This window comes from Delphinus delphis, chromosome 8, assembly GCF_949987515.2.
Source record: "Delphinus delphis chromosome 8, mDelDel1.2, whole genome shotgun sequence".
Lineage (NCBI taxonomy): Eukaryota > Metazoa > Chordata > Mammalia > Artiodactyla > Delphinidae > Delphinus > Delphinus delphis.
Window position 1 is genome coordinate 30,635,712 of NC_082690.1, and position 14,411 is coordinate 30,650,122.

General features: G+C 37.7%; 1 protein-coding gene across 2 annotated transcripts in view; it reads left to right on the plus strand.

Moving 5' to 3' along the window:
- PDGFD (platelet derived growth factor D) overlaps positions 1-14,411 on the plus strand; it is a 236,924-nt gene that overhangs the window by 204,589 nt on the left and 17,924 nt on the right. For both annotated transcript variants that reach the window (XM_060017194.1, XM_060017196.1), the window contains exons 4-5: positions 1,681-1,743; positions 5,629-5,827. In XM_060017194.1, coding sequence (XP_059873177.1) covers positions 1,681-1,743; positions 5,629-5,827 — 262 coding nt within the window. The remainder of the gene's footprint in view (positions 1-1,680; positions 1,744-5,628; positions 5,828-14,411) is intronic.

Below are 14,411 nucleotides of genomic sequence, written 5' to 3' on the forward strand. Positions count from 1 at the left end.
TTTCCTTGTGATTCTACCCTCAGCTTAGAATGTATCACAGTAGATGATTAACAAATATATAATGAATGAGTAAAAATGAAAATTCTCTGATCTGAGAATTGTTCATGTCCCAGTTTCTTATCTGGAATATGTTCTCCCACCAATAGTCTCTTCAAGACAGGGAGAAGCCATTGGCTTTCTTGCTTTTTTCACCTGTTTACCAGTTTATGAAGACTCATATAAATGCCAACCTCCATTTGTTTGCACACATTCTTCTGTGAGAATTCAATGCCCTTTTCACATGTATTCTGTCTTGCAGGATGCAGAGACCACATTTTCTCTTTCTTTCCTCTCTTCCCTGAGGTTGAAATTAGAATAGTGATGTCCAGCCAGTTTTTAATAGATGTTCATTCCTTGAAGCCCACATTTGCCTTAGTTTCCTCTGGTAAACAACTAAAATTTCTTCAACGTAGACATTTATATATAAACCAGTTTCATCATGAGCACTTAATAAATACATTTCCGGCTTCTCAAAATGCTAATGAAATTTAGACCTGGTACTTAGCTCTCATTCAGTATACTTGGGTGTATAAGCTGTCAGATTTGAGTGGCTGAATTTTTTATCAGCATCATCTTAAAATACCTCCTACTCCCTGATCAGGCTGGAAGAAATTAACCAAGGTGATTTATTTCATCAGGGTCAAGAAACCAACTGTGACTTGTAAAAATGATAGGATCAGCTTTCCTTCCCATTATGTTTTTAAAACTTACTGCTACTAGGGTAATTAACATGAAACTTACAGACAAATCAGAAAGAAGTTTGCCTTATAAGAGAAGTTTCTTTCCCTGAGGTCACAAATCCTTTAAGACTTCTGAGGTAACTAACTTTCTCAGGTCTGCTCTCTACTTTCTTTTCTTGAGTGGGTAGTACTTTGTCCCTCCCATGGCCATTTTCTTCTCCCCCCGCCCCAGTCTTCCTGATTGAAAGTGATGCAGAGCCTAGTTCAAACCAAATAACCATTAATACTGACAATAATTATCATTACTCTTTATTAAGCATTTTAAGTGCTAGTTATAATTACATAACTAATGCATTGAATTCTCAAAACAGCCCTGTAATTTAAGCATCCCATACCAGCCTTTTACAGAAGAGGAAGGGAGGAGAGTAGATTGCCTGAGGTCACACAGTTGGTAGATGGCTGAGTTAAAATTTGAACTCCTGGGCTTTCCTGGTGGCTCAGTGGTTGAGAGTCCGCCTTCCAATGCAGGGGACATGGGTTCGTGCCCCAGTCTGGGAAGATCCCACATGCCGCGGAGTGGCTGGGCCCATGAGCCATGGCCGCTGAGCCTGCGCATCCGGAGCCTGTGCTCTGCAACACGAGAGGCCACAACAGTGAAAGGCCCGCGTACCGCCAACAAAAACAAAAACAACAACAAAAAAAAGGTGAACTCCTGTCCCCACGTTTTTTCATTTTGCCAGTGTTTATAAGTAAATGTGAATGCAGTTGTCCGTGTCTTGAATGACAAGGGTTCTTGAGGAGAGGTGCTTAAGACAGATGGTGACCTGTTCAGCAGTAATGTAGCCTGTATTCCTGTTGTCACTTAGTTGGAAGAAGATTCAGATGGCTGAGATGAAACTGTGCATGTAATGAATTGAACAGAGGTTTGCCATACTCGCATGGATGTTTCTTTGCCTTCCAGGAAGATTTCCAACCCGCAGCAGCCTCAGAGACCAATTGGGAATCAGTCACAAGCTCAATCTCAGTAAGTAATTTATTTTTCTGTTGCCTGCAAAGACAGCTGATGGAGTAGTAGCTAAGGTCAACCCTGGGATGACTTCAGCTGCATGAAGTATCTATGGCTGGACCCAAAGCCAGGTCTCAAACATGATGTGTTCTTCCATTTCTTTTAGGTTATAGTGAGCTATCTCAGATGCCCTTTTTTCTCCTCTTTCAGAAAGGTTTCCAGGAAATGTCAGTACCCCTTGTAGGAACACAGGATAGACAATGACTTAAATATTTATCAATTTCAAAGGAGAACATTGCAACTAAAGGACTGTCCAGACATATCAAAGGTGTGAAACAGTTCAGGGCCCAAGCTCAGGTGGGGAATTTTGAAATAGTTTTTTGAATATTCCAGGGGACGCCGTTAACCTTTGCATTTTCAAGGATCTTTTCAGATGTGAAAAATCCATGTTTATGGTAACATAACTTAAGTGCAAGCCAGGCTTGTGTTCTATGTGGCTTGGAAATAAAACATAACTCACCCTGAAACTATAAAATGGTTCATGCTCCATTTTTTTCCCTCCAGATTTAGTCATTTCCCAGTATTCTGTATACTTATCTACTTTGTACAGAAAGAGCAGACTTTGTTTTCACCAATCTTATGGGTAGCACTTATGTAGCAATAAACTGCAAGATAATAAATGCAGCTGTTCATTAAAAGATTAAGAGCATGGAGAAAGATTGTCCATGGTTCTAAGGTGGGTTAGTGTGGCTGAGTCAGAGTTGATTTTTTTTTTCCAGAAGTGATGTTCTCTCTTTTGTTCTTGGAGGGAATTTTTAAAAATTCCCTCAGATGCCAGGATTTCTTCAGCTATGGATTCTGTGACTATTTAATTCACCTGGTGTGGCTGGTGAACTAGAACATGATTTGATCGAGATCAGTGAGGTCTCTAATGGTGATATTAAGAGTGTTTTGTTCGTTTCTGATGGTCAAGAATGCATGCTGTGAACCTAGCTGAGTATAGACAATCATTGTCAGGAAGGTGAAAATTAAAATAAGGCAGGTAATACTGAGGAGCTGGGAGGCTAGGCAAGAGGTGTGGGCAGTTAGCAGCCCAAGACTGACAATTCAAGGTACATGCCAGTGGTAGCTTTTGCCATTCAGGACATAGTGGTCTATTCTGTCAAGAGATCCTCTGGCTTCTCAAGTATCTTGTACATGATAGCTCAGGGTTATCTAATCATTCCTGCCCAAAGGGCAGAAATCAAGCTTAAAGGACCCTTCACTGATTCAGGATAATCCAGGCCCTCTTAAAGACGATTGTCCTGTCCATTTGGTGCATCTGTGGAAGCTCAGCACTAGGTCCAAATCCATTGGAAACTCTTCTGGGTTGCGTTCCAAGTCCAGGTTCTGCTGAGTCCTCTAGGAAGACCAGGGAGACCTAGCTTCTTTTCTCAGCATTCTGATTTTCAAGAACCTTCTGGAGTAGGAGCAAGGGCCTTTGGACCTACCATTCACTTCTGTATAAACCATTTTTTATTTTTGTTGAAACCGGTTTACAGTTTTCAGAACATTTTTACAGATTTTTATCATTACTTTAAAAGTAATTCACTTAGCTTTAAAATTGATTTTACAAACATAAAACAAAAGCTGAATGAGATCAAATTTACAGTGCAATTGAAAGAGGCACACCCAACTAGTATTTCTCTCAAAAATAGTTCTTATATAATTGCCTCGGAAACAAAAATATTCTCTTGGGTTGATTAGATCACCTAGTCACTCATAAATATTTTCTTAAATATCATTAGTGTTTCAAGTCAACACTTGAAAAGAGCAGTAAAACTCACACACAAGGACCCTTTTACATTTTACCTACGGTTTGGATTTGTTCTTCAGACTAATGTTAGAAGAGACTAGACTCCTTCCTCCTCCTTCCTCAGAGCCATTTAAGTAGCTTATGCTTGTGTCTGAATGGCTTGATTAACATTCCTGCTTTTGTTTCAAAAAAGAGGGAAGAATTTTAATTTCAAAGCTTTCATATGCTGCCATGCACCTAACTTTGGCCAGCTCATTTTGTTCTTAGACCCACATGATACAAAGCTAATTGTAAATCATCTGTTGTGTATGAGCCAGGTAGACTGTAGATCCAGGCAATACAAAGTTGAATGGGAATTTGGAATTTTGTTACTGAATCATAAATTTAGCCGCCTTTAGCATAGGATGCCAAGAGGGATCTGAAAATCAGAAGTGATGTGCTTCAATCAGGGTTCAGCTTCTATCTCACACACACACACACACACACACACACACACACACAAACACACTCCAAGATTAAGGAGCTGGCCTGATACCTTCAGCAGTCTATCTCATGTCTCACACGCTACTCCCCAAACCCCGTCTGCCACCTACTCCCTTTCCCTACAGGGCATGTTTGAAATCTCCTAAATTACACCAATGGTAGGTTATGCTTTTATAAAACCTCTTAGTTTTGCTAAAGAAAGACTGTCCCCCTAAGAGCAAGTGATCCTTTTGGGGACTTTTGGATCTTGATTGGCTAAAAAGAAAATGTGTCACCTGAGAGTGTACTGTCTGGGACTCTATAATGCATAGGCATATTATTTCTCAATAGGAATGCAGCTGAGTTTCAGAAATGCAAGTTTTCGTTAATCTCTATTTTTCCTGTAGAGATATGAGATATTTGCCCTTGGGGGATCTTATTTGTTTGGCAGTTTCTTTAAAGACATTTAGAAATCATTGGAGACTACGTGCTTTCCATTTCCTTGTTAATGGGTCATGAAGTTTTACAGAGATGTTTGCTACATGGCTCATTTACCTCTAGATTTTACAAGGGTTAGTGAAGTAAGTGCTTGGAAACTTAAGTGGGGGTGTATTCCATGGCAAAATACATAATCCCTTCCAGACTTTTAATGATGTTGCATTCCCCATTTGAAGAGTATTCCTGAGAATGTTTAAATGGCAGCTGGGATCCCTCACAAACTATAGCACTTAAAATGCACACACACACGGGGAGGGGGAAGGGGAAGCTGGGACGAAGTGAGAGAATGGCATGGACATATATATACTACCAAATGTAAAACAGCTAGTGGGAAGCAGCCACATAGCGCAGGGAGATCAGCTCAGTGCTTTGTGACCATCTAGAGGGGTGGGATAGGGAAGGTGGGAGGGAGATGCAAGAGAGAGGAGATATGGGGATATATGTATATGTATAGCTGCTTCACTTTGTTATAAAGCAGAAACTAACACACCATTGTAAAGCAATTATACTCCAATAAAGATGTTAAAAAAAATGCACACACACACATGTGAATCTTTTACTCTTAGGTCAAGGGGGCCAGTTTCATGGCTTATTATCCTTGTTGACAGTTAGTAAGCTGGTTAAAGTGCCAAATTTTATCAAGATGTCTCCAGAGTAAATTTAAACCCTGTTCAAAGAACGTCTACAATGGTAGGTGAGCTACAAAGATAGGACACTGAGGCTAAATGGAGAGAATGAATGGATTATTCAACATTTGCATGGAAAGGAGTTCAGAATTTACCTGCTCACCATTATTTGTTGATATGGATATGATGATTTGAGACTTTGGACCAAGAAATTAGATGACTTATTTTGATATTTCCATTTAGCTAGTATTTTTTTTTTAATGATTACAATTCAGATGACCTGGATGTTTTATGACCTTCCGGGTTTTGATTTGCAAAAAAGTGAATGACTATGATTTACCACTTAATTGTTCTTATTTAGGAATATAGCAAGACTATGGCACAGTGGCTTAGCATGATATTTATGTACATGATGTCTTGTAATCAGAAGTCTGTTTATGTTCCTTCCATATGGTTGTGTGACTCTTGTATTTCATAGCAATGGACTTTTTCTGAGTACACTGAGCTGTATGTCACTCTTAGGGGGTATCCTATCACTCTCCATCAGTAACGGACCCCACTCTCACTGCGGATACTCTGGACAAAACAATTGCAGAATTTGATACTGTGGAAGATCTGCTCAAGCACTTCAATCCTGAATCATGGCAAGAAGATCTTGAGAATCTGTATTTGGACACCCCTCATTATCGAGGCAGGTCATATCATGACAGGAAGTCAAAAGGTAAGAAACAAATAAGGTTCTTCATAAGCAGATAAAAGTGCTAATAGTAATAAGTAAGAATTTGCAATGCAATGTAGTTAATTCACTTACATCAGATGATTACTGTTAGTTCATTATCACATATCTTTTACACAGCACCTTCAAATGATGTTCTGTGTTTTGTCCAAACTGTGTTGTTTGTATGGGGCTAAGAAAGGTTTGATTCAGTCAAAGATCTGTCATAGTTTGGAGCTAGAAAAGACTTTATAAAATCATCTGGACCAACTTTGTGCTTCTTGGCAAGTAAGGCATTATCAGTCCCACCGTAAACAGTAGAGGCAACCAAAGTCAGGGAAGGTAAATAACTCTTCAAAGGCTGCATGGCAATGGAGAGGAAAGGAGAGTCATGCTCTCTTGCCTCCAATGGCAGTGCCTGTGTAACAGTCCCCTGTGCCTCTCTGATGGATATGAATGTTGAATTAGCCCGGGACTCAGTCATTGTTGGCAGGAGAGGCTTCTCGTAAAGTAATGGTCAAAACTCTGGAAGATTTCACTCTATTCATTCAATGTCCATTCTGAAATTTTTTATGAGGTCCTACTATGTGCTTTGTGCCCTTGGTGGTTCATAGGATATAAATGTCTCAAGGAAGAAACCAATATCTGGGCTATTTTGGACAAGTAAGTGTGAGGGCACACATTCATCTGGAAGGTTCAGGAAAGCAAAATGAAGGGAGAAGAAAGGAATATTCAGGCAGAATTAAAACATCATGAGTTAAAACAGTAATACTTACACTCTTAAAAAATAGGTATCCTAGTACTACATCTGAGTGATATGACCTTAGGACATGGATGTTTATTTGAATGTTTAACTCAAATTAATATAGAAATAACTTGTAATTACCTCATTGAATAAAACTATAATTTCTAGTCTGTTATGTTTAAGATTTGTTATTACTTAAACTTTCTCTACAAGTCTTGTAAGGCTGGTTTGCATCATAGATATAAAGGTATTTAGTACAATACAACTTGTTTCCTGTACTTTGTAATAACATGGGTACTTTCAGGAATTAAAAGGAACCCAGGGCCCTTTTGTAGATAATGTTTATATTGGTAAGGACAACATATTAAAACATGTAGGCTGAAATGACTAGTTAGTTAACTCCTGCCTGGGTCTGCTGCTTATGGCTTAGGTCATAATCTTATATACTTAAAGTGCACAGCTAAGTGGGGACAACAGAGTCACTGGTGGCCCTGATGTTACGTAGATATATCATATGTAGATCAGTGTAACTCTCAAATCGAATTTTCCCAGGGCTCAGATTGTATTCAACTCAGAGAAGAAATGGCTTTTCCATAAAGCGTTGCTGTCTTTGGATCTCTACTAGGTCAACCTGAAGGAAAATAAAATACTCACTATGTTTAGAAAACCGCAGAAAAAAATATTAAAAATGGTATTGGAGAAAGAAATGATAAAATCTGACTCTGTCTTCAAGTATCTTAACCACTATAGCTACTTGAGGGGCAGCCCTTCTTGACACCTATTTGTTTGAAGTATTAAAATTTAAAAATCACCTAAATTCATTACTTATTTTTCCCCAGATACTATGTTGAGTTAGAGGCAAGGTGTCTTGGTTCAAAGCCTAACCCTGCCACTTAGAAGTTCTGTGATTTTTTTTGCAAGTCACTGACTCTTCCTGAGCCTCAGTGTCTTCATTGACAATGTGTGTATGATAACACCTACTTTCAGGAATTATTAGGGGTGCCATCAAAAGCACTTGGCACATAGTACTTGCTCAAGAAATGTTGAAAAAGTTTGGAGTACTTGAGATGCCACAGCATTTATTTGTCCTACTACTGCATTGCTATTTGTATTTTTCTAAGGGAATATGAGAGCCTAGGACCTAACGGTTTCAACTCTTGCTGAATATTAAGTCACTTGGGGAGCTTTAAAAAACTACGGGTGCCTAGTCCTATCCCAGTCACAATGACTCAGAATCTCTGAGGGCGAGGCTGGGGTATTGATATTATTTTATGGCTACTAGGAGATTGAGACTGATCTTTAGAGGCAGCCAGGGTTGAGAGATGGTTCATCCTATATCTCCAGTAAATTGGCACAGACTCTGACACATTTTAGCTGCTCAGTTAATGTTTGTGGAATTGAAGATATTAATTATTCAGTATTAGTGTATTTCTAACATTTATAGAAACCCACCCCATAGACCAAGGATTGTAGCTTTATTAAGAATGCCTTTGGTTACTGAAATAACCTTACTAGAACATTCAAGGCACCATTCTACTTATTTCTAACAGTGTAAACATTTCTCTCCCCTGTTGGCTTAGATTTCATTTCTTAAACTCTTGTTTAAAATGGCCCTAAGGCAGGTCTGTACCCTTTCATTTAACACTGGCAAGCCACCACTGTCTCTGCACTTGCATAACTGTGCTGATTTAATTGTTTATCATTCCACTGATGCTGAACTACCTGCCTGTATCACAAAAGCAAAGGAAGTCAGGTTTAATATTTCAGCTGTTATTTTCAGCTTTTAGAACTTAAAAGTACAAATTCATGGTTTGTATACTGATGTATAAGAAAGGGGACAGTGACTAAAAGAGTGAAAACCAAAAAGTAGTTATAGATGATGGAGGTCCATTAGGTGTCAAATAAAATGTGAACTTTATAGGATCCCTAAAAAAGTTTTCTACTATCAGTATAATAATCTTGTTGTACAGAAACAAAGATATTTTGTTATATCTTTGTTTTATATATTTTGAATATCTATTGAGCATCCATTCTTCTGATTTACCCAGACTGATCAAAAGTAGCATTTTTCATGATACCAAAGAACAGGATTCTAAGATGACCCTTGAATGTGAATATATAAATCACAAAATTTTATAAACTCTAAAATAAAGCACAAACACACTAGGTGAAGAACTTATGTAATGAAGTAGAAAACAGTTAATAAAATTAAATTTTATGCTTTGCTTCTACTGTTATTTGAAGAAAGATTAGGTAACAGTGAGTTTTTAGTTCTCCTTAAGAAGAGACTTGAAAATGAGAAGCAAGAGGACAGTAAAAGTTTAGGGAGAAGAGGGAGAGAAAAGAGACATAACTTTGCCAAGTATTGAAGCCAGAACTTCAGCGTATAAGGTCCACTTTTTTCAAATTCACAAGTAATAGATAAGCACAAACCTGTCTGTAAAACCTTCTGGACTGATGATAATAGGACAAGTTAATATATCCAACTTTCAGTTTCCTAGGGGGTAATGGAGAAAAGGGTAGCATGGATAATTGAACTCTGTAGATAAGTACAGTTCCAAAACCCAGTTTTTGCCAATGATTTCAACCCCATGCCTTCAACCTCAAAGCTGCCCAAAAGTTTAAAAAAAAAAGTCGTTTGAAATTCAAGTTGTATTTACTTCTTCTGATGAACATGACAATAACATAGTAAATTTGCACATAATTAGGTAAAATATTATATGGATGTTCTACAAACTATGTAATCACTCTCTGAATCATTGCATGACCACTGTGGTTTAACTGAAGTTACACTGCAATTCCTTTAAAACACAATACTTTGAACTTGGTAGCAATGTATATTTACTCAAGTATATAGCATGAAATGTGACATCTCTACATTGAAAAACTATCGGCCTTAAACTCTACTAGACTGGGCATTAATTGAGTGGTCATTTATGGAGATTAACAATGTAACTGAGATGCAGTCTTTTACTTATTCCAGGAGAGCTTGACTTTCCTGAATGATGGTGTGTTTGCCATAGAAAAATCCAACACATAACAGCAAGAAGAAAACCTGTTCTCACAGTTTGTGTTGTGATTAAAATATGGATATAATTGTTGAGGCACTCCAACTTAATAGTTTTGAACTACAGTAATGCTTGACAAAAATACAATTTTCCCCAGAGTTGCCATTTCTTTTTAAATTTTATTTAATTTTATTTTTTTATATAGCAGGTTCTTATTAGTTATCTATTTGATACATATTAGTGTATACATGTCAATCCCAATCTCCTAGTTCATCCCACCACCACCACCACCACCACCACCCCGCCCTGGCTTTCCCCCCTTGGTGTCCATACATTTGTTCTCTACATCTGTGTCTCTATTTCTGCCTTGCAAACTGGTTCATCTGTACCATTTTTCTAGATTCCATATATATGCATTAATATATGATATTTGTTTTTCTCTTTCTGACTTACTTCACTCTGTATGACAGTCTCTAGGTCTATCCACCTCTCTACAAATGACCCAATTTCGTTCCTTTTTATGGTTGAGTAATATTCCATTGTATATATGTACCACATCTTCTTTGTCCATTCGTCTGTTAATGGGCATTTAGGTTGCTTCCATTACCTGGCTGTTGTAAATAGTGCTGCAATGAACATTGGGGTGCATGTGTGTTTTTGAATTATGGTTTTCTCTGGGTATATGCCCAGTAGTGGGATTATTGGGTCATATGGTAATTCTATTTTTAGTTTTTTAAGGAACCTCCATAGGGGCTGTATCAGTTTACATTCCCAGCAACAGTGCAAGAGGGTTCCCTTTTCTCCACACCCTCTCCAGCATTTGTTGTTTGTAGATTTTCTGACGATGCCCATTCTAACTGGTGTGAGGTGATACCTCACTGTAGTTTTGATTTGCATTTCTCTAATAACTAGTGATGTTGAGCAGCTTTTCATGTGCCTCTTAGCCATATGTATGTCTTCTTTGGAGAAATGTCTATTTAGGTCTTCTGCCCATTTTTTGATTGGGTTTTTTGTTTCTTTAATGTTGAGCAAGTCGCCATTTATTTATTTATTTTTTATTTATTGTTGGCTGCGTTGGGTCTTCGCTCCTGTGCGAGGGCTTTCTCTAGTTGTAGCAAGCGGGGCCACGCTTCATCATGGTGCGCGGGCCTCTCACTGTCGCGGCCTCTCGTTGCGGAACACAGGCTCCAAATGCACAGGCTCAGTAATTGTGGCTCATGGGCGTAGTTGTTCCGTGGCATGTGGGATCTTCCCAGAGCAGGGCTTGAACCCGTGTCCCCTGCATTGGCAGGCAGATTCTCAACCACTGCGCCACCAGGGAAGCCCCTGAGTTGCCATTTTTTGATGCAGGGGCCAAATTTGATGTGCATTCCTCTTTAAAAAATCAGTAATTTAATATTGAGTGAAGCAAACATACTGAAATTAAATTGAGTCCAAATGACGGAGTTTGAAATATATGATTTTCACAGACTCTAAATGCTTAGATGTTGTAACTCTGGGACAGTTACCAACCCATTTCCCAGGATCTAATATCAATTTGTGATTTCTTACATGACATTATTTTGCTGTAAGATCTAAAACACTTGATTCTTTAATTTGAAAACTGTTTATTTGTAAACAACAGTCATAAGAAGCTGATGAGTAAATGAAATAAATATGTTTCATATAAAATGTTTGAATTGGTTCTAAATTCTCTTAGATACAAATATCTTTTATTTTTAACTTAGTCATTTATTGCTGTTTCTTTGTCATGCCCTTTGTCATACTAACTAGAAAGAGCCAAATCTTGCTCTGGAGATGTCATTCAATGGGTATAAAGTTTCAGTCATGCAAGATGAAAAATTGCTAAAGGTCTGCTGCACAACACTGTGCTCATGGTTAATAATACTGTACACTTAAAAATTTAAGCAGATACACCTCATGATATCTGTTGCTTAACGTGTTTTTTTATAAATGTTCTTTTTTGTGAATATTTGGTAGAAGTTGCCCATAAAAATAATTAAAAAACAATTTAGAATGTAGGAAATAATTTCAGAGTGTATTAAGATATGAACATATTTTAGAAGTGACCTAAAGTCACAGTAAATTGAATGCTTACAAATTTCTCTCTCTGCCTATTTGATATCTGGGTGAGAATTTGCAGAAAGCCCTTGTCTGACGCTAGTGATGAATCAGATAAGTCACTCTTGAGATATCCTTCTGTAACTATCTATTGGTAAATTAAACAAACAGAGGTACTACAGACGTTAAATCAAATGGATTTCTTTTTCTAATTTCTTGTGTTGAATAAGGGTTAGCTTCACTGAGTTTCCTGAACCATGTGGTATGTACCAAGTAAAAGCTTTCTTTATCAATATTAAAATTGTTTACCATAAATTTGATAGAAATAGAGCAAAAGAAAGAATGTGATAGTGGAAAGAGCATGGACTTTGGAGTCAAGTAAGCTTATAATAAAATTCTAACTCAGGTACTAATGGTGGCCTTGGAGAGTTATGTGCAGACCTCTGAGCCTGTGTTTTCTCCATTTGGTAAAATGACTCTAGTTATAACAACTTTGCAAAGTCATGTGAGGATTAATAATAGCAGAGTATACAACTCCTAGTGGGCCCTCAATAAATGCTAGCTATTATTATTACTTGAATACAGAACTCTGCACAGAACCAAGGTATTTCTGTGGACCTTGCTCTCTTCCTTGTAAGGCTCTTAGATAAGCATCAATAATCTGGAGAGCCTCCTACAGAGTATCCAAATATTGTCATATTTAAGTATCTGTATAATCAGTAAACTCATTAAAAGTTTACAAAATAATTGCCAAGTACTAAACTTTTCTATGATATATTTACCCAGAAATTTCTGGCACCCTTTTGCTTTTTGGACATTTCCTTTTTAAAGCTTATTTTTTAGATTTTAGCCACTCTTTATAACCCATATGATTTGTAAGTAACTAGATTCCCTACTCATTCAGTTTGCCAGCAAGCATTAATAAAACCATATTATCATTTATAGTGTCACATGTGTCTATGAGGGCACACACATAAAATGTTTGAAGAAAATCTCAGCACAGGGACAAGGACCTTTTTGGTTGTTTATTCTCTTACTGCCACTGCAGCCTCTGATTTTCTCCTATAGTGGCTGTCTATCTTTGTGGATATCCTAAGCCCACTCTCATCATCAAAGTTATTCCTCCCATCTAGGCATATAATTCAAATGCACATTGCTTAGGAAATCCATTTTGCAGTAGAAAACCATAGGTAACTTTTACTGTCTGGGTGGACAAATGTGCCTTTTCCACAACAGTCACTCTTGTTAAAGATGAATGGGTTTGCCTTGTAGTTCCTGTACCCATTTTTACCTGTGTAGCATTGGGAATCCTCTGCAGCATCCTTGTGCTCAGTGCCCCTATGGACTTAAGGAGGGAGCATACCCTTCCTAGAGCACACATTCATGCAGAAACTGCTGGGGCTGGAACATCTGGCTCATTAAGTGTCTACTTGCAAAGGACTGTGTTGAGTGCTACGTCCCATGAAATTTAACTAAAAACAACACATCATCATTGTTTTCTGACATTTCGATCAAGGTGGACATGACCTTCCTTTCCTTAGTGATCACCAATTGCAGAATCTTAGCCACTTCTGGTTTAGGTGATTCTGTTCTTAACCTTACTTCATTGATCTGTTTTACTTATTTCAAGGTTAATGTGAGGCATACCTACTGAGAGCTAGAGTCTGGACCTTGCTTCAAACACTTTTAACTCATTCAAGCTCAATGAATTTCTTGGCAGGAGAAGAGTATTGTTATTCCCATTTTATCTAATAAAAGAAACAAATCCAGAAAGGTTCAACAACAGCTATAAAGTAGAGAGCCATGACATGAACCTGGGTGTGTTGACTGCAAAGTCAATACTGTGGGGGAACCAATAATGAGTAAAGCTCAGAGACTCATAGTCTAATAAATGAGAGACAAGAGAAAGATCTCCTTGATTTCCTAACCTGTTTTCTTATTTTTCATTGCATAGATGTACTTCATACATCCCCCTAGAGTTCAGAGAATTGACTTATGATAGTGTCAGCTGCTTTCAGGCCTAATCCAATGCCTTGCAGATATCCTTGCACTCACCCATTCATTTTCCAGCAAGTATTTGTCAAGTGCCTACTATATGTCCGGTGACTGTAGGCAAGTCATTCAACTCTTCTGCATCTCAGTTTCCACATCTATCAAATGGGAATAGTAGTCTCTAAGATAACAGTTTGTTATGAGAATTCCATGAGGCTTGAGTAGGTGCTCAGTAAATTTCCATTCACTCATTGCTTAACAATGTTTTTAAACCCTGACAATTAGGAATTGTCTGAGTGGGAACATTTTACTGTGATTTAGGTTAATTTCTATAAATACAAGTGGTAAATGTTTCCATTCTTCAGAAATTAAACCAGCAAATGGAGTCATGAGATTCATGATTTTAAGTTTAAAATACCCTGATATTCCCTCATTAAAAGTTATAAGATAATTGTTCTTTCCAGACTTATTTGCACTTGCAAATTAGGGTTGAAATGTGGAAACCATTTTCACAATTATGTGCTAATTTATAGAAGAGGGAATCTGAAAATCACAGTGAGGTTGTAATGTCCATAAAGAGGAACAGACACCTCTTGGGAAATTTATGAACCCTGAAGAAAGCTGAGAGCCCCTATTTGCTTGGTATAAAAATACTACAATTATTTATATATTCCCCTTACCTCCCACCCCCATATAAAGTGCCATAAATCTAGTGTTGTAACATCAACGTCAAGTTTATAATAAAGCACTTTACATAACAGATTGTGGGACTACTCCCCATTTG